Consider the following 19,318-nt stretch of genomic DNA (forward strand, 5'->3'; position numbering starts at 1 on the left):
TACGTTATGAAAGCAGTGTTAGTTAAATGTTAAGTTAAGTTAAGGATCTCTGTAAAGCAGGTTCCTTTACGGTTTGTCCACCCCAAGACTGGACGACAAAGGCGCCCAGTTTCTGGGCACTCCATATTTAGAGTGTACCGACAATATTAACCGAATTAGCATGGTCATCCTGTATCCAATTCTTTTGACGGTGCTGGCAGCGAAGGCTTCGTAATTTTCAGGGAGAGGTTTCCGTCTATAAGTCACACGCGCTTCACGAGCCGGGAGTGCGGTGCGGCCAGCGCTGGAGCGCCGCATCTTTAGAGGTAGGGGCATTCCAGAGCCGATTGACAGCCATGAATTGGACTGCGCCAACACCAACTCTATTCAATAATTATGAGAAAATTGAAAAATTTCAAACTGCGCATGCGCTTAATTCAAACTAACCAATAGAAAAGACTCCCGGTCAAACCTTAGTGAACAGAACAGGGAACACATTTCTGGTCCCTTGGCTGACAAAATAAAGGAACAGTAAACTATGATGCGTGATATTCCAAAGAGCGTACATTGTATGCTCTAACTGGAGCATGCCTGCAAGCACGCTCTAGCTAGCGCATGCCTGCCAAGCTTGCACCCACTAGTGCATACACTGTTAAAAAATGGTTGTACAGAAACAATCAGATGAGTGAAAATTTAGTCGTTCCAAAACTTAGAATTTTATCATGAACCAAAGCGAAACAAATGTCGTTGACTCATGTCAGCGACAATTTGTCGTTGAAGAACAATATTCTTGTTATCACCCTTAACGATACAATTTGTGTGGAAACAACATCTTTTGCAATTATCTGCTCAATTAAAGAGAATTATGAAAATTCATCTATTTTGTTCGCAAATCTTTTTCGACTTACAATACTTGTTGATGACTTACAACATGGTCGACGACTTGTTTTTGAAAGTGGACTGTTGATGTGTTATTACAAGTTAGTCGTTGTAAAATTATCCTTTAGTTCCTGTACGACTATGGTTTAACAAGCTATTCGTTCCACAACAAATCTTGTCGTTAAAAAAATTAGCGACAAATGTGTCGCTAAGTTACTACAAAATTTTTATCAGTGTACATAACATGTACACGCTTCCTGATGCAGGCAACCCCATATCCCTTGTGCACTAGATACATGAGTTAGCGTGTACATGGCATGTATGCCCTAGTAAGTGCATGCTTGGCAGGCAAACGCTAGCTAGAGCGTGCTTGCAGGCATGCTCCACTTGGAGCATACAACGTACGCTCATCGAAGACACTCTTTTACTAATAGAGTGGGAAAAAAACGTTCGTCTGGATGACTTTTGGGTAAACCTCATTTCAGGCGCCGGCCGAGATCTCCCTGATCTCCTAAGGCTTGTTAAGAAGATCCTTGTTCCGACTCACGGTAATGGCAGTAGGGAGCGGGGTTTCTCCGTGAACAAAGAGTGCGTCAGTGAAAATCTGAAGGAGCTTACAAGGGAAGTGCCTCAGGTGTTATATCCAGATTGTGACTACATTTTGAGAATCTCTTCCTCTATAACAATACACCAATGGTCCACATAAAAGCTGCTGCTGAGATATATTTAAACAATTATTCAAGTTAGGTCCAAATTTTCAACAACACTGAAAACAAAAATTTTGTGTCAACAGGTGCACGTCCTTCCTTCACCTCATGTAGCGAAACAGAAAAGCCGCGCGCAGCAATTTAAGTGTCAGCTATCCACAGTGGTTTAAAATGTGATTTTCGGGGGAATAAGTCCTAGCAAGCGTCCCGTGCGACCAAATGCTACCAGAATTGAACTGAATCATCGGTAGGCAATAGGCAAAGACTGGTTCAAAGGAACAGGCGGTCCGATAAAAATTGGATTTATAATGCTGAAATAATGAGAAAAATAGAAAAATTAGAAGAAAAATGACAGTACTGACAAAAAAAGCAAAACCAAAAAATGCTCAAAATACTTAGTTTTAACTTCTGAGCCGCATTAAATCATTTTGTTACTAAGAAAAACAAAATAATTGAAAAGAAAAACAATCCCGCTTATGTTTTTTCATTTTGAATGGTGTACACCAGAAGCGAATAGCCCCAAAACTAGTCAATTTGGCACGTTTTTGTAGTGTTGATCCCCTTGCGTTTCGTGTTGCGGACGAGTGCGGAAAAGTTATCATCGGGTCATCTTATTATACATGTAAGGGAAGCGCCTCGCACCAATAACTCCGCCCCATCGGGCCCCATCGATGTCCGAAACTCCAAAAGTGTGTTTTTTAATGTTTTGAACGCATTTGTAGCAAAAACCCGCCACCGTGAGCTAAACCGCGAACGAAATGTTGCGCTGTGTGCTGCTATCCTTTGATTGGCTGAGCGATAGCGAAGCCTGTTACTCCGGTGGGGTTGAAAAATTTTTCCTGTCTGTCTGTCCGTCTGTCTGTCTGTCTGTGTGTGTGTGTGTGTGTGTGTGTGTGTCCGCACTACTCCTCCTGAACGGCTCGGCCGATCTCGGTGAGATTTGGCACACTTTTTGGGTATGTCCTTGGCTCGGCACACGCGAAGTTTCACCATCCTAGCTTGACTGGTTTGGTTTTTACAGCCGAAAAACACTTAAAAAAGGGCGAAAAATCGAGTTTTCTGTAGGCAGATCGCCTCTGTCCTGAAGAAACGAATGTGACACAATGCTTGAAGGAACGTGACATTTTGTCACATTTGTTTGAACGTGATGTAACGTTCCTGGAATGAGAGTGAATATTTCAGTTCTTTGTTGCAGCAGTGTCTCTGCGTTTTGAAGCCGTTCATGTGCATTTATTTCAATGCGTGTCCGCAGGTCACGTGGAGTCGTCGGGATAGATCCGTTCGTCAAACGACATTGAGCCTCTTCGGGACGCAGTCTCTGAACCTGCAGGGATGCGTGGTTGTCGTAGCACCAATGTGGGACCCACCTTTCGTCTACGCTCATGACAGAAATGGAACAGGTACTACCGTAAACCGGGGCAACTTGAGACAATATTTCACGGTTTTCGGACCGTGTGTCTACAAAACTTCTATCTGCAACTTAGCTAAGTTTAATTTCACATGACTACATGAATTTTTGGAGGTCACCTAAAATGAGAGTCATGGGCCTCTAAAGTTGTCTCAAGTTACCCCAAATAACGGGGTAACTTGAGACACACGTCTTTTTACTTTGCGTTTCAATGGAAGTGGGGGTTTCGCCGGTCCATTCTCATTATCTGAGACATTTATCTCATTTTCAATAAAAAGTACCACTTGTGGAATATGTTAAAAGATTTTTGAAGCTTATATTAAGATTTTTTCATTGAAGTTACATTTGTGAGTTTCAGGGATAACGGCTTAAGAAGCACAACGATTCTCCCATTTCACATCCAACCCTGTCACCTAAGCACAACGATTCTCTCATTTCACATCCAGCCCTGACATCTGTTAAGACATTTTTCACATGTACCCAAATCCATTCCTGCAAAGGTATAGTCAATTTTTAAAATTTATTCAAAATCCTTATTTTTTTCCCCCCGTAGTTTTTCTTTAAAAATCGACGGTTCTTGGGCTGAAAGTTGTCCGATTTCAATGACATTTAGCTCGTTGAATAGGTAATTAAATTCCCCATCTTTTGAGATATCAAGATTTGTTATATCGTAGTATCACGGAGAATACTGTAAGAGCCTACGGAGAATATTGATAAGAGGGCTAGGAAGAATCCTGGCAAAAAAATTAACAGAATTTTCCGTACCTTTTTGCCGTAGTGCAGTGTCAAGTTACACCACTCAACTTCGGTCAAATTCAATGAAATTTGGTGTTTCAAGTTACCCCGTACAGTTACCATTTTCTTTAAGAGAGTATTATCCGATGAATGAAGGGTCTCCCTCAAAACCAATCACGGCAAAAGTACCGCCTGGGATTCCCAGGCGGTGCCTGGAAAATAGGCCCTTTTCCCCATGATGCGCCTGGGAATCCCAGGCGGTACTTTTGCCGTGAATGCCACATTTAGAATGGTGAAATAATAGGGTTAAAAGGTACTACAGTCATTTGGGTCTGAACAAGACGTGTTTCGAGTACCGAGGGAGACTTGTAACACTCCTCTAAAATTGTTAAATTTAATAAAATTGAAAAATCGTTATAGAACTGACCAGCTTGGTCCTAACTCCCCGTTCAAACGCTTAATTCTCTTCCCAAGCAAGTATGATAAAAAGTGCTAGGGCAATTTTGATCTCCGAATGTGCCGAGCTAGGTGGCAGCCCCAAAAAAGTGGAAAAGCAAAAGTGTCTCAAGTTACCTCGGTTTATAGTACTGCAGGAAATACAGAAGCGTAATCAAGGAATTACTTTTATTACGAAGGTTCTCTGTTTCACGAAGGTTCCCTGTAAATTTACGGAGGATGTTCGTAGATTTATGAAGGTGCTTCGTAAATTTCCATTGAAATTATAAAATCGACAGAGGTCGTTCAAAAGTTTACGAAGGTTTCTCTAAATATATAAACAGCTTCGTAAATTTTTTTGCCGAATGATCCGTCGTTCATCCCGAACATTAATTTTTACAGTGTACCCTTAAACGTTGGCCCACCCTGCTGAGTAATGATTGTATCTTCATTTCGGCAGCTGCAGGTCTGGATTTACACTTCGTAAACTTCTTTTCGTACGCCGCGAACTGTTCTCTGCATGTTCTTCCTGTGAACAAAGTTGCCACGAATCTGCGTTACCCGTATGGGGACAACCAGGTTTTTACGGTGAGCAGAAATGAGTGGTCGGTTATTCCGTATCGACGGAGCACAAATTGTTTTTTTGATGCCAGCATTTTCTATTTTTTTTTAAATATGCTAAGGGCAGAAGAATAGCCCCTTAGGTTTTTATCCTTGCTGAGCTGATTCAGAAATGTGCACGTGGCCTGCAGCCCGTTTATAAATACTAACGATCAGATGTTTTTCTATTTGTGTGTGTGTGTGTGTGTGTGTGTGTGTGTGAAAATAACATTTGGTATGACACAAGTTCTGAAATATCAAATTGTGCCCAAGAAACAGCGGTCCCATTTTCGCCCGGTGTCCCAAATGAGCCAAGCTGATTCTTGCCTCGTTCTAGATGAGAAATCGTCGTGCGGCTGGCGAGCCTCGCCCAGTGCAGACGCTGGCACACGGTGGCGCCGACCTCGTCGTGGGGGGCGTGTACCCCACTGTAGACAGGGCTCGCTTCTTCGCCATTAGCGACGGCTACATCGACGACACGATACAGTGCTACGTGGTGCCAGAACACCGCATCCCTCGCTGGAAGTACCCCTACGCCGTGTTGCAGCCCAAGGTGTGGCTGTGCCTCGTCATGGCGATGGTGGCGCTAGGTAACGCTTCAAGGCATCACAAAGCAGGAGCACCGAGCAACATAGACTGAGGGAAAGTAAGGTCAGGGACGCGCGAAAGAAACCTATTTCACTTATTCAGACGATCTAGTCGCGTATCTATCCCGGCCGTTACTAAGAACAACGATTTGGACACATGTGCATGACGTCACGGGGCGTGGAGGAGTCATCAAAATCGTGACCATTTGTGACTATGGATGAATGCTATAGAGGGGAAGGGGTCGAACAACGAGCCCGAAAAGAGTGACGTCAAATTTGAACGGCCCCTTATTGAAACCTTTTGAGAAATGAATCGAATTAGTCATAAATCGAATGAGGTGAAAGTTGTTGGATCTAATGGAGCCACACTAGAAACCTAACTGTCTACGAAGCACACACTTCCAAATGCTTCACAATTGCAGTCTTACAAATGCATATTCGTAGCATGGAGTTACACGGCGCCAAGCATACAGTTGTGTTTGCCATGTATGCTTGAAGTGTAAGGGAGGGTGGGGCACATACTAGCATACTGAAGGGCGTAGTGTCGTCCTCTTCAAGCGTAGTTCTAAGAATGAAGCGTAAAACTGCGCCTAAGTTTTACCAGTGCATGCGTTTGTTAGTGTACTTGCAGGCATGGATTTGTAAGTGAGTATTCTTAGTGGACAGTTCAGTTTGTAGTGCATGGGATTTTTTTTTGTTTTTTGGACCGGCATTTTTTTTTAGTAGGAAATTGAGAGAGCGCGTATGTAACCTTGTGTCTGCAGTAGCCGTGCTGTCACTGGGGAACGAGCAGGGCGTGATGGCCAACGCCATGACGGTTCTCGGCGTGCTCACGGAAGGCAGTTGGGCTTCGCGTTCGAGTCAGTCGCGGCAATGCTCCGCTCTCATCGTACTCTGGGTGGTGTTCACCATGCACTTCAACTCCGGCTACCGCGCTGTGCTGTCCACGGCCAACGTAGGCCGTTTGGTGACTCGAGGATTTTCGTCGTTAGAGGAAGTGAAGGTGAGTTTCAAGAAATGATAAAAAAATAAACTCTTGTCTGGCCAGTGGCCACTACCAACCCCTATTACTGATACTCTTTTTCATGCCTATGACGATTGGCTTGTCTTTGGTCTATGGGTAGACAGTCTTGATTGCTTTCAGTGAGTTAGTGATGATACTGACGTGTTTGAAATAGAAATTTTATACGGTTGAAGAACAGGGATCCATAACGTATTATTACCTTGAACTGTTAAACACAGCTAACATTTCATCATTGGCATAAGATCATGTTCACCAATGGTGAAGGGTATGGACTGTCAAAAGTATATCAATAACGAACTCAGACTACAGACTACAACTGAAATACTTACGATAACTCTACGATGCTCTTTTTCAAGGTGAATTAAGGATCCCTGGTGATAAGCTTGCAATTAAAAGCCTGTACACGGAGGCGAGGTTTGACTCCTTCCTCACCTACAAGCACCTGGGACCAAAGAATCTTTCAAATTCAAACATAATTTTTCAATTCCCTTGCTGAGAAATGACGAGCAGTCATAATATACTGAGTTAATTCTCAGTACTTTACGACACAAATCTGTCATGATACAGAAAAACTTGTTAGTAATATGAAGAAATTGGTCATAACTTCTGGGAACTATTCACCGTAGATTACTACTTTCGCTGCGCAGTCATAATACTGAGATTTCTTTTCGTATTGCGAAGAAAAAGCTCAGTAGGATATTGTGAGAGTAAGGTAAGAAGCAAATCACCATGAAAACCAATTGTTTCTTCATCCAGGAATCGGCTGCGCGTGTTCTCAAGTTGTCGGCGATTCTCGCAAACCAAGTCGAAGAAATACTCGGTCCTGTTGAAATATGCGGAAATCTTGACAACTGTTCCAGAATAGTTCGTATGAATCAGGACAGGTAAGAATTGAAATTGAAACGCGATTAGGGATACTTGACATTAATTACATTTGACTTACTGCGTTCCCGCCCATTTTTCCCAAAACCAGATTCCCAAAAAATTAAGTCCCAAAATATAAAAGTTCCAAAGTGGACATTTCCAATTTGTGTTTTGCCAAAGTCTTATTTGTTCCAAAAGATCTATTTCCCAATATTTATTTTCCCTCCGAATCAACTGATTTCCAAAGGGCGGTGGAATTGTTGCATGGTTGGTACCATAAATGTCTTACGAAGAAATTTCCCATAATACGAAGAAAATGGCGCAAGCATAATACGAAGGTGTTTTTTCTTCGTATTACGAAGGTTTTTCTTTGTATCTTACAATGAAAAAGCAGAAAAGATTCGTATTACGAAGAAATATTGCTTCGTATTATGCTTGCGCCGAATCCACTGTAACATACGAATAACATAGGTCAAATTTCATTGTAAGACATTTAGAGTGTACCTCTGCCTTCGCAGTACTTTCGATTGTTAGTCGCGGGCCAGAACAAACTGGTGGCGGGTTGGCTGAGATGGACGCCGAAATTTTGACAAATCGAAAGGGGGGGACACAATTACTGTACAAGGGACACATATTTTACCGAAAGGACGTGAAGAAGGGGAGGACTTACTGGATCTGCATAAGGAAGAAGGAGTGCAGGGCACCCTTCGCTGTTCTCCTGCCTCAGCGAACTGAAGAAGGAGCAGGGGGACACGGAGACCATCCTCATGGAGGTCAGGATGGGAAGGAAGGTGAAGCTGGCCCCGAAGAAGAAGTGGCGTGACCTTCAAACCCGCATCCGCACCATCGTTGGAGACTACCAGACCTGCAAGGATGAGCACCGAGTCCTGGACTACCTCCGAACCCTGGGCCACCACTTCCAGCTATAAATTGTTTTTTTTTCCTTTGGGAATTTATTTTGAACTTCAATACATTTGGAAAATTTGGAAAATAGGAATGAATATTTTGGACAACTTTTTTTTGGGCATTACAGTTTTAGGGAAAAATTTCTGTTGGGAAAAAAGGATTGGGAAAAATGACCGTGAACCGACTTACTGATGTCGTAATATGTATGCATACTCTGCAAACTCAACAGTGTGTGTGCTCAGCACTGGTGAAACAAAGGCATGAAAATTACGCCCTTTAGGGCAAAAATACTCTGTTACGTCTTTCAAGGGCGTAAATCGTGTTATGGGAAGTTGCCAAAATTGTGGGTCCTTTTGGCTCCTGAAAAAAATAAGAAAAATATCTTGTTCTAATTTTTTTCACCATTTTTCCTGTATTCTTGGGGTCATTCTAAACACGTTTCCGATGGAGACCAGGATTTTCTCGCACTTTAATTTTCCCCTATACTTTACATGGGGGAAGGGCACGGAAGTTACCGAAAATGAGCATGGCACGGAAGTTACATCAACAAACCAGGGGGCAGCAACGGCCTAGGAAGCGCGTGAAGCCATGCGCAAGGGAGGTGCAGGGGTTACTTATTTTGCTTCGATTGGAAGATCTAGCTCGTTGATTGCAAAACGCTTTGCGCAGATCAAAAGAGCACCAAAATTAAGGTGCATTAGGCCGAGTCGACTGCCCAATACTACCAATTCAACCAAACTTAAGGGCGGAATCATTTACATCATTATGGCGCATTCGAGTTTTTCCTGAATTTTATGATTTCTCGTGTTTTTTGGTGTTTTTACTGCACCTTAACATAAAGTCAGGGGAGAGTTTCGAGAAGAGCAATTAGCCTATTGCACCCTCAATTTCAAGCCCTTTCCATCGGTGCAAAGCGTTTTGAAAAACACTGTCTAGTTTTCATGATCTGGAACAAGTGCGCAACCTCTCTGCACTGACGGCGCGAGCATCGCTTCACGCTCTCCCTAGGCCGTTGCCAACCCCTGATCAAACAAACCGTGAAAACAGACCAACCCGTTCACTAAATCGCACAGGTGTCTCGCCTAAAGTTGAAAAGACGTGAAAGCTCAAAATGGCCAGGTGGACCGAAATCGATAGGCCGAGTAGCACGCTTGCTATTGATGACACGGAATGTTACACACAAACCTGCCACATACCGGATTTTTACGTTTGATGGTCCAGCCAGCCGGAATGGAGCCCTCCAGCGAAAATCCGCCTACCGTGCCGGAAAGAGGAAACCGTGCTGCTCATTCTAGACGCTGAGCCGAACTTTTCTCGCTACAGGTTCGGCGCTGAGGCGCGAAACTAAAGTTGACGATGTATGAAAACCAGTACACGGTTGACATTTTTTCATCCAATAAAGCAGGAGGTGTGAGTCACTGGAATAAATTGCTGTTCAAGGGTGTCATAAAAGATTGCCAACGGAACAAAAGGCAGTTCGTGGATTTGCTCTCCGACAAATAGTTCAGGAGATTTTCGCCCCGAAACACGGACTTTTAGCCTGTTTTGACAGGGAAATGCTTGAACTGCATGTTCAGTTAGTGTGTGGCATATCAGGGGAGATGTAGCCCACACTGTGCGAAAAAACCACAGTGAATCCCGTTAATTTTCATGCCGGGATTTACTGTGGTTCAGAACACAGGATTTACTGTGCCTGGCTACAGTATTTACTGTACCTGGTACAGGATATTCCGTACTCCACTCCTGTGATACAGTAAATCCCGTACAAAGTACAGTAGATCATGTAAAAAAGTACAGTAAATCCTGTACTCTGAACTACAGTCACAGCTGTACTAATCACTACAGGATTTCCTGTGATTTTTTCCCACAGTGCAGTCATGGGAATCAAACCGCAGGTCGATACGTCGAAAAATAAGGAAACTGTGGCCCAAAGACACAAAAGGACCGACAATTTTGGCAACTTCCCTTATGCCCTTGGGATGGGCATGAGGCATAGGACTTAGTAGCAAAATTTTAATGTCCTTCCAAATGGCATTAACGATTCAGGCCGCTCCAGGGGCTTAAATCGTTCACGCCCTTAAAGGGCATAATTTTAATGCCTTTGTTTCACCAGTGAGTACACTCTATTTGACGTGTACTCACCAGTTTACTCCTGCGAGAGTGTGCTTAGCTGAGTACACTTTAACGAAAGTGCGCTTAGCTGAGAACACTCCAACGAGTGTACTTGGCTTAGTATACACTGTCAGAAATTTTGTCGTAAATTAGCGACAAAAACGTCGCTTATTTTGATAGCGACAGAAATCGTTCTGAAACTACTTGGTCGTACCGTAGAACGGGGTAATATGAGACAAATTTCGAGGTTTTTCGTGGATTTCCCCCTTTTAATTTCATTTTGAGGTACTGAGGTGTTCATCACTTGTTCATTGACCCTTTGGCTACTCTCCCACCAAATTTCAGATTTTTAGGTGCAGTAGGGACCTTTCAATTACTCTCGGAATGCCGTCCCATATTTCCCTGCAATGTGGGGTAACATGAGACAAAAGAAAGAAATGTTAAAGAAGTATGGATAATTAAATCATTTAGGCGGGTTTGGAGCTTTTTAAGTTCTTTTCATTCATTTTAAAGATGATTGGAACCTATAATGGAGACGATATAAAATCTGGAGGGGAGAAAGATGGGTGTCACTAAAGAGAGCTCAAAAATGTATAAGAAGTCATGAGTTGTGCCTGTCACATGAAAATACTAAACGAAGAGCTTAGATGCCGGTCAGGTAGTAAAACAAATTCGTGTTAAAATCATTATTACTTGAAATTATTAACAGTGGAGTATGTTTGGCCTCATATTTCAAGCGAAAAGAGGTGTCTATATTTTCCCTGCAAGGTAACAAAATTGTATTCCATCTGGAACAGGCAGCCCGAGAGTAGACATGACGGAACCAAATTTTGTCCTGATTATGTTGACATAATTGCCTACAGATTTAAACCTCGTTCGGACGAGAACCCAAGTTCTAACCGAGGTTTCTGGGGAGGTTTTTACGAACTTTATGAAACTTGTTAAAATTAAGAGTTTTTACCTTTGGTTCTAAATAGCCCTGGCGAGTCTCTGATAGCCTCCGTGCGTTTTCTGTGAGCTGCCACGGCCTCCTAGATCACGACAAACAAGAAGTAAAGAAAAAAAGTTTAAAGGAATGGTGCGAAATATCAATGAATTGATATTAAATAAATGACTCGTTCTTTACACATTTTTTTGTGAATGAAGGATCTCTAGTGGTTATCAAAAGTGGCCAGGTGGTTGAATAATTGTTAAGCTCGAAATGAAAGTACGTTCAAAATGTACCGCCATTACAGTAGTTCGTTTGAAATCCGCGTGGTGGCGCCACGGGTCGCCGATGTTAGCGGCAGGCCGTCCAAAGGAAGGTTGAAAAACTGCAGATATTTTAAATGTTTGTTTGCTAAGAGAGATAATCCTCAAATGAAAAATGTTAAACAAAGCACAGGGAGATGGATTTTTGCTATGGCACATGCAAAGTCGATATGAATCACGAAAAAACGAAGTGTTATAACCTCTCATTTCTAGACACCAGCCAGTTTTAATAAACATTTTCAATCTTCATTTGCTCAAAAACTTTCATAGTGAAATGAAAAATACTTCATTTACGCCTTAAAGATGAGGCTTTGATCTTTCAAATGAGTACATTACATATGGTTTTCCTTGTGTGCATAGCGAGTTGAATCATGTAGCTAACAAAAACCGATTTTGAGCACAATACTCGTTCTCTTCACATTAACCTAAATTTTGAAATGAGGGTGTAAAGAACGAGTAAAAATTCACGGTAGTCTTCTGAACAACCGCTAGAGAGCAACACGACAAAAACCGAAAAAAGTGCGCTCTGTCTCGATTTTCCTTCATGTCTCATATTACCCTGTTCTACGGTAACTGAACGACAAAATTATCATTTCTCTACGACAATGTCGTAATCGCGATTACATATTTTGAAATCTGAAATCCCCGAAAAGTTGATGAAAAGTTGCAATTTTGCTCGCTTATTTACGATTTGTGTCGTTCATTTACGATTCATTACACAAATTTACGACAAGATTCGTAAATGTACGACTGAAGTCATAACTGCACGACATACTCAATAGATAAATTACGATCGTTCGTAAGCTTACGATTAAGTTGTAAATTTACGACTTAATTCGTTTCAAAACGGAACGTCTCGCTATCAAAATTAGCGACAAATATGTCGTAAATTTACGACTCAAGTCGTATATTTACGACTTGAGTCGTAACAAAATATGTCGTTTTAAAACGACATAATTGTTCTACAAAATGTCGTAAATTTACGACTATTTTTAACTGTGTAAAGACCCCAGTTCCCATGAAAATATACGCAGCTGAGTACACGTTCGTGGGAGTGTACTCGTAAGTACACGCTGTAGAGAGTGTACTCGTGTACTCATGGGTACAAGTTATTTACAAGAAACTATGATCGCAATCGAATTCGCGAGACTTTGGCTCACGTCGGGTAGTAAGATACTGTCCGACACTTGAATCTTGCAGTGAGGGTGCGAATTTCTACGAAGTAATACCCGCTGCCTCGTTGATCCTCACTCTCCCATTCTTCCTGACTCTAGTTGTCCAAATTGAATTGTCAGTTTCTTACAGCCCGTTTTTGACTTCGCAGCTCAGCCATGGTCGTTAGTAGTCGCAACATGTGGTTTATGAGTCCCGAGTACTTCCTGGACGAGCGCCAACGCCCTTTGGTGAAACCACTCCCAGAGACATTGTACACGTTCTACATGGGTGCCTTGCTGGAACGCGACTCTCCACTGCTCCCTGTTGTCAACCACGTCGTGGCCGCCATCCGAGGAGGGGGCTTTTACAGGGCGTGGCTGTCGAGAATGGACGCAATGGTCCAGCGACAGGTGAGTAATCAACCTCACATCGACGCGTCCTCATAGAATAATCCTAACCGTCAGAGCTGATCCAAGACAATCCTAACTGCCAGCCCGGGTGGAAGGATCTGCAGTTAAAGTGTAGTTTGAACTCAGTGGAAAAACTGCAGTATTGGAACAGTACTATGGATTCAAAAGTAACTGCAAAAGTATTAGAGTTGAAAACTTCTATTTATGTGCATTTATCACTGACTTTTAACTAATAATAAATTGCTCTCCTGGTCTTCAGCCTTATTACAGAGCGCCTCTACAGAAAGATTTCAGTTTTGACTTAGTTTAAATTATAGTCACTACAATAGATAAGAAGTACAGAAGTAAGTGCAGTTGATGACTAGTTCTTAGGCAGTTAGACTGCATGGTAGTGTCGTGGTTAGAGAGTGCAGAAGAATCTGAAGAAAAACTGCAGTTTTAACTGAGTTTCCCTGCTAATGCCAGCGCACCAGGCCTTATTATGTGATCACGTTGGGTGGATGGTCTTCCCAGGCAGGTGGCGTAGACCAGTGGATAAGGCACTTGGTCCGCAACCAAAAGATGCGAGGTTCGATTCCCCGCACAGTATCTGATTTCATCACCAGACGAGAAAGAAGTTGACCATGAAAAGTCGAAGGGGGCAACAGAATGCAACAGAAGTAGGAAAATTGAACGTTCAAATTCATTTTTTAAACACGTACTTTTAACACTACACTTTAACTGCATTCGTTTCTTCACTGCAAATCAGAGAATCTCGATATATCTGAAATACAATATCCATCTCCTCTGACAGGATTGTCTTGGATCTACTCTGGCAGTTAGGATTATTCCAATAGGACGCGTCGACATCCTATTAATCAGTACTTGCTTGCATAATGTAAAATAAATTCTCTTTACAATTTGGAACCTTTTTCTTGTTGCAAGGAAAACTTGGGAGGAACGACAGAAAAATGATAAAGACATTCATTCTTAAAGTCGTTTAGGCAATTTTTTTTTACCATTCAACGTTTTTATTTCTTATCTGAACCTATAATATTTGTTGACCTTTTGTATGTCTGAGTCATTATGACGAATCAATTTCTGCAAAGTTAAGACCTCAACTTGGGCCACTTTGAAAATTCACTCCAACCTTGAATACATAGCCATGGTGCGAATCGGTAAGAGGCATTTTTTAAAGAAGTCCGATCGTTGCGTCCTAGGATCTCTAAGCGTAATTTGAGACAAGGAATCCGATTGTGCCGGCACAATGACCCCAAGTGAACTCTTTACCTATCCTTGAAAAGCGCACCCTCCCCCTTCTCTTTGAATAGAAGACCGGCCTAAAACATCCACAGGAACCGATAGGAGCTTAGTGAAAATACTTGATCCGTACCTGCCGAAGAGGTTCTCCAGACATGTCGGTTCTTCTTTTACCTTGCCTGTGAGATAAAAATATAAAAATTGGTCCAATGGGCCGTGGTAACCTTGATCAACGAATAACCTAAATTAACAAAACAGACTAATTGCTATCCTGGATCAAAATCGAGCGCCGTTTCTCCTGCTTTTTGGCTTTCAGGTCGTGAGGATAAACCGACGGCACTCCAAATGGCCTCCTAGATTGGACTTAGCTAGAACCATGGGCCCATTCGCTCTTCTTGTGACTGGGCTAGCTGCTTCGACGTGCGTCTTCGTCACAGAGCTCCTGTGGCCAAGTTGTGCAGTTCACAACCGACAGCGGCAAGTCCGCAAAACCGCAGGAAGTTCTAAATACGATATTACGTTAGAAGAAAGCCCTGTGAAAAGCGATCGGTCTGAAATGGGTGACCAGAATACAATGGCGTAATCCATTCAAAAGCATGTCATACGTAAGCCACGTGTTGTTCAACTGAGCGTTCCCATTCGTGTATGGAAAAGACTGAGTTCGTTATCCAGGCCACAATCGCTATTTCCTGGTCCAGATTCGTCTTCAGCAGTCCCGTTTTGCAATACAGCGACTCGCAGAGAGCGTGGCTTTGATAATTTCTAGTTTTGTTTAACTCAGTGTTCCAAATAAGTCTCCGTTTTTATTTCGTGCATTAAAACTCTTGCATTAATACAATTTCCGAGTCAAGATTCGTCTTTGGTAAACCCGACTCTCACAAAATCAACGCGCAGAATACTGTGCGCCACTGAGTGCGAAAAAGCGCAGTTCTTATTCAGTTTCCCATTGGCCAAACCCAAAAACAATTCAGGGTAGTGGACTCAGCAGTAGACCACCCACAGAGCAATTGTCTCATTTTTAACGGCTGGTTTGAAAATAATTCTATGCAATCTTCGCAGCATATTGGAAACAAAACGCTTGTATTCGGCTGAATTTACTGAGTCAAAACAGTAAATGACAATCAGAGAACATTGTGTCAAGACCAAAATTGAGGGAGTCATGACGTCCATTCTGCAACCTTAAAAGACAGTCATGAGTAAAACACAAACATTGTAAAGAGAAACTGCTATATCAATGACAGAGATGACTTACACGAATGGAGCAAAGTGTAGGAGAAAGGTCGGTTACACTTTCCAAAGGCACTTGTTTTCCAGCAAAGCCCAGATTTTCCGGTCTCTGTTTAATCCTGAGACTCAATGCGATGTGGGCTGACGTGCACGGAACTGTTCCGCTTGCTAAGTTTCGGCACTGTGGAACCGTAAGCTCGGGCGCACGCCAGCAGTTCCCGCGACGAAGTCCGAAACAGTTTTCCCGTGGCGCGCCATTTGCCGTAGAAGAAGGACGGTACTGCTTCAATGTCGAAGTCGGTAGAAAAATTGCTGAAGGAGTAAGATCCCTGCCAGACCGATATCATGTTATGCAACACCACTCTCACTGTACACGAAAGAAAGGGGCAAGGGGCAGCACTGAGATTCCAACAGTTATGAATGAATATATCATGTGGCTGATTCCGTGCGTAAGGGCGAATTCTGAGTGCCACAAATTTGAAAAATGAAACTTTCATTTCGAAGCCAATTTCGGTTCGTATAGCATCTGGAGTGCCCCAATGACCCTCTAAGCTTGGACGCGCGTCAAGTTCATTTTCACCCTTATAAAAACATGGAAATAATGACGGATCTTACAGATTAGAGATGACGGAAATTTCATGTTTCGGTCGCTGTGCGAGAACTACCAATCCAACTTCCTCGTGTTTCGGCCTCTCCTTTCGTTCTACAGCCCTAAAGTTTCCCGTGTAAGGCAAGCTTTCAACACTTCGCGTTTAGTAGACAAAGGGGATGGCGGAACTTGCGTCAATAAAAATATGCACCTGTTTTTGGACGTAGACCACCCCACCCCGCCCTTCGCACCCAATTGAAAGCTGTGATATCCACAAGTTTCTCATCCTACACTGTTTGAAATTAGCTCCGAAATTTTATGGAGAAAAACCATTTAATCACGTTCATGGAGACTCCATTCATCTTCCATTTTTATTCGGAGAGATTTTCTCAGGGCTCAAACAGATGTTCTTCGGAGCATTGCTTGGGTCCTGATGGGAGGTAAACTGCATGCCTTTTCTTAGATATGTTAAAGAGGACTTTGCTGAAGCATCTTTTAGTCTGAAATGGTCAAAGAAGGGACAATCTCCTTCGAGCTCATTTGACTTATATCCTGTAGCTTTCCCTAAATATTATGAAAACGGAGCTCAACAAGTAGAGGTTCACCTTTCCCTCATTTTTTAACTGGTTGCAAACCCTTTTTTTCGTGTTTTCGTGATAGTAAAGCATGCATTTTTGTTGAAAATTCCGAAACTTTTCGGAGAAAGCCCAGAATTTGCATTTATGGAGGCTCCATGCAGAAGTTACGGGAAAACTCCATGATTTTTCCATTTTCCTTTTTGGAGTTTTCTGACAGTGAGGAGTATTTTTCGTATCTCGATAATCAATCTCAATGCGATTCTTCATTTTGCTATGCAACTGCAGCAATGCAATGCACTCCTTCGAGCCAGGATGGCGAGGACACAGAATTCGCCCATACGCACGGAATCACCCACGTACACACTAAATTCCTATGTAGGTTTTCCTGCGCGCCAATGCACGAAATTAAACATGCACTTCGTAACGCACGAATTTGTGCGCGAAAATGCACGATTTTCTGCATACTTGCGCACGAAATCGTGCATTGTTGCGGACAAATTCGTGCGTAACGAAGTGCATGTTTAATTTCGTGCATTGGCGCGCAGAAAAACCTACAAAGTAATTTTGTGTGTAAGGTGCAATGCAGTGCAAAAAGGTATCGCACCATACGTGCCATAGTCATTATTGCACCTTAGGTGCAATGCTTCCCGAAATGGCCCTATGCTAATGCATAAGGAACGGGATACGGGATGTGCAATGCAAGACATTGCACGAATTGACGCTATGCTATCCTCATAGCGTTTGGATTCTCAGTGAGAGCCAAACGATGATAAACACGAAAAAATTGTTGTGGCGACGAATATGTATGTTGTTTTTGGGATAGCAAAAAAAAAAGTTGTTTGGCGTACTATCGATTTGTTGACAAAACGAACATTTTGCTCCCACGATAAATAATTCGTGAGGAGTGCAAACTTTTTTTTAAAAAAGATTATATTGAGTCCTCTCGACGATATCGATCGTTAACAAAATGATTTGTTCTGACAAAAAATTAGTGCGCCATTTAACTTTTTTTTAATTTCCCAAAATCAACATACTTTTTCGTTGCCACAACATTTTTTTTGACGTGAACAGCAACTATTGCCCGTGCCTACACATTCTTTCTCTCAGAATCTTCGTAAAACACCGAAAATCTTTGTGAATTAACAAAGTTGCAGTCGGTAACATTTTAATTCAACAGAGTGCGTTAACATATAGCATTGGGATACTTTATATTGAAATGACTTGAGGCAAGATCGGTCATAAGAACACAAGGGCTGCATATTCCGTGGCGGGAAAAAACGAACCGGTTGAAAAGGGCAGTCGGCATCCGGGTCATTGAAGACTGCCACCATCATCTTCCGCCACAGAGAGGGTATCGAAGCGCGGCCCGTCGAACAAACCCTGGGCACCGTGGCAATGAACGCGTTGTCCTTCCAGCCGCCCCGAGCACTCCACGATGCAAGGTTGATATTGACCTGATTTCGAAAACCACAGATAATTGATTCGTGAGAAGGAAAAGCCAAGCCGCGGACACTGAAATTCGAAGAGAGAATCATGCCACCAATATTCCGTGACTCGAGGCAGCCCCGGAGAGAGCGAGACTCCAATGCATCACCGAAAAAACGTCAGACATAAGTGAAAATTAGTCCGTGTTTTCCGGGCCGCAAATATCATCCGTTCACTGTGACACACAAAAGAGCCACCCTTTCGCGTTCTGTATCAGCCCTCAGAGACTAAAGTTCAACTGTCCCATTTTACCCCGTGTCCCATAATTACCGCAACAGACCCTACCACCAATGACGATGGGAGTTTGCTTGAATTTGCCGCACTGCAGTAGTTCGAAAATTCTGAACTATTAAATGAAGGATGACGAAAATGATTCTCCAGAGAATTCCACTAACCGAAAGCTCGTCATTTGCCACAAAGAACGATGTGCCGTTCCACGAGTAAAACCATAAGTCTGGATTCTTTCTGTCTCTCCAACCGACATAATGCATCTTCAAGAATATCTTCTTGGGCTGCATATCCAGCGGGCATTTTTCGAAGTGGTCCGGAATAACGCGAAAGGGTCCCTGATAACATAAAATAATATCTTCATTCCGTGCACTTTGCGCACTGTATAAGAAATACACACTAAATGCTTATGGACTTTATGTCCATAACTATGGCCGTGTTTGTGCATACTGAAGTTATGTACAAATTTGTACATAAATTAGGTACAATGTTTTACATACTTAAGCACAATATGGAAATATTGTTCCTAATTTATGTAAAAATTTGTACGTAAGTTCTCTATGCACAAAAACGGCCATAGTTATGGACAATAAAGTACATAAAACATTTAGTGTATACACTGGGGATTCACGAAGGTATCTATGGCAGAAATGTTGCCGACGGCTCCTCCGTCATCTATAAAGATATTTCGGACATGTTAACATAGAAATATGAATTTTTTTCAAAGATTAGAAAGTGAAGGATCATTTATTGCATTTATTTTAAGCGAGATTGTGGTTACAACCTGGCAAGTTTGCCACATGCCCAAGAATCAACAATCTCAGTTCAAGATATTCAAGGACACGGTCCTACTTTCGATGCAGAGGTCGATTCTCTTCAGCAGTTAAAATAAGTCCGTGGCTAATAACAAACTTGTTCAT

The 19,318-nt window shown here is 42.5% G+C and overlaps 2 protein-coding genes across 2 annotated transcripts; one reads left to right on the forward strand and one right to left on the reverse strand.

Moving 5' to 3' along the window:
• The first annotated feature begins 237 nt into the window (after window positions 1-237).
• On the forward strand, window positions 238-15,061 carry LOC117643704. The gene is made up of 8 exons (XM_034382756.1): window positions 238-305; window positions 2,818-2,965; window positions 4,604-4,731; window positions 5,081-5,333; window positions 6,095-6,333; window positions 7,111-7,238; window positions 12,812-13,052; window positions 14,608-15,061. The coding sequence occupies exons 2-8, from the start codon at window positions 2,920-2,922 to the stop codon at window positions 14,872-14,874; spliced, it is 1,302 nt and encodes a 433-aa protein (XP_034238647.1). The 5' UTR covers window positions 238-305; window positions 2,818-2,919; the 3' UTR covers window positions 14,875-15,061.
• A 448-nt stretch (window positions 15,062-15,509) lies between these two features.
• Window positions 15,510-18,688, reverse strand: LOC117644068. The gene is made up of 3 exons (XM_034383254.1): window positions 18,566-18,688; window positions 17,969-18,139; window positions 15,510-15,847 (listed from the first exon to the last, which is right to left on the reverse strand). The coding sequence occupies exons 1-3, from the start codon at window positions 18,686-18,688 to the stop codon at window positions 15,632-15,634; spliced, it is 510 nt and encodes a 169-aa protein (XP_034239145.1). The 3' UTR covers window positions 15,510-15,631.
• Window positions 18,689-19,318: the final 630 nt, after the last annotated feature.

This window comes from Thrips palmi, unplaced genomic scaffold, assembly GCF_012932325.1.
Source record: "Thrips palmi isolate BJ-2018 unplaced genomic scaffold, TpBJ-2018v1 HiC_scaffold_17, whole genome shotgun sequence".
Lineage (NCBI taxonomy): Eukaryota > Metazoa > Arthropoda > Insecta > Thysanoptera > Thripidae > Thrips > Thrips palmi.

Bases quoted from the DNA above. Each gene is read 5' to 3' on its own strand.
- LOC117643704 (XM_034382756.1), top strand. From the start codon at position 2,920: ATGTGGGACCCACCTTTCGTCTACGCTCATGACAGAAATGGAACAG. The intron at 5,334-6,094 runs GTAACGCTTCAA...TTGTGTCTGCAG, and splicing joins CATGGCGATGGTGGCGCTAG to TAGCCGTGCTGTCACTGGGG. The intron at 7,239-12,811 runs GTAAGAATTGAA...TTGACTTCGCAG, and splicing joins GTTCGTATGAATCAGGACAG to CTCAGCCATGGTCGTTAGTA.
- LOC117644068 (XM_034383254.1), bottom strand. From the start codon at position 18,688: ATGCAGCCCAAGAAGATATTCTTGAAGATGCATTATGTCGGTTGGAGA. The intron at 18,140-18,565 runs GTTAGTGGAATT...TTTCGAAATCAG, and splicing joins TGGCAAATGACGAGCTTTCG to GTCAATATCAACCTTGCATC. The intron at 15,848-17,968 runs GTTCGTTTTTTC...TCGGTCTGGCAG, and splicing joins CCGACTGCCCTTTTCAACCG to GGATCTTACTCCTTCAGCAA.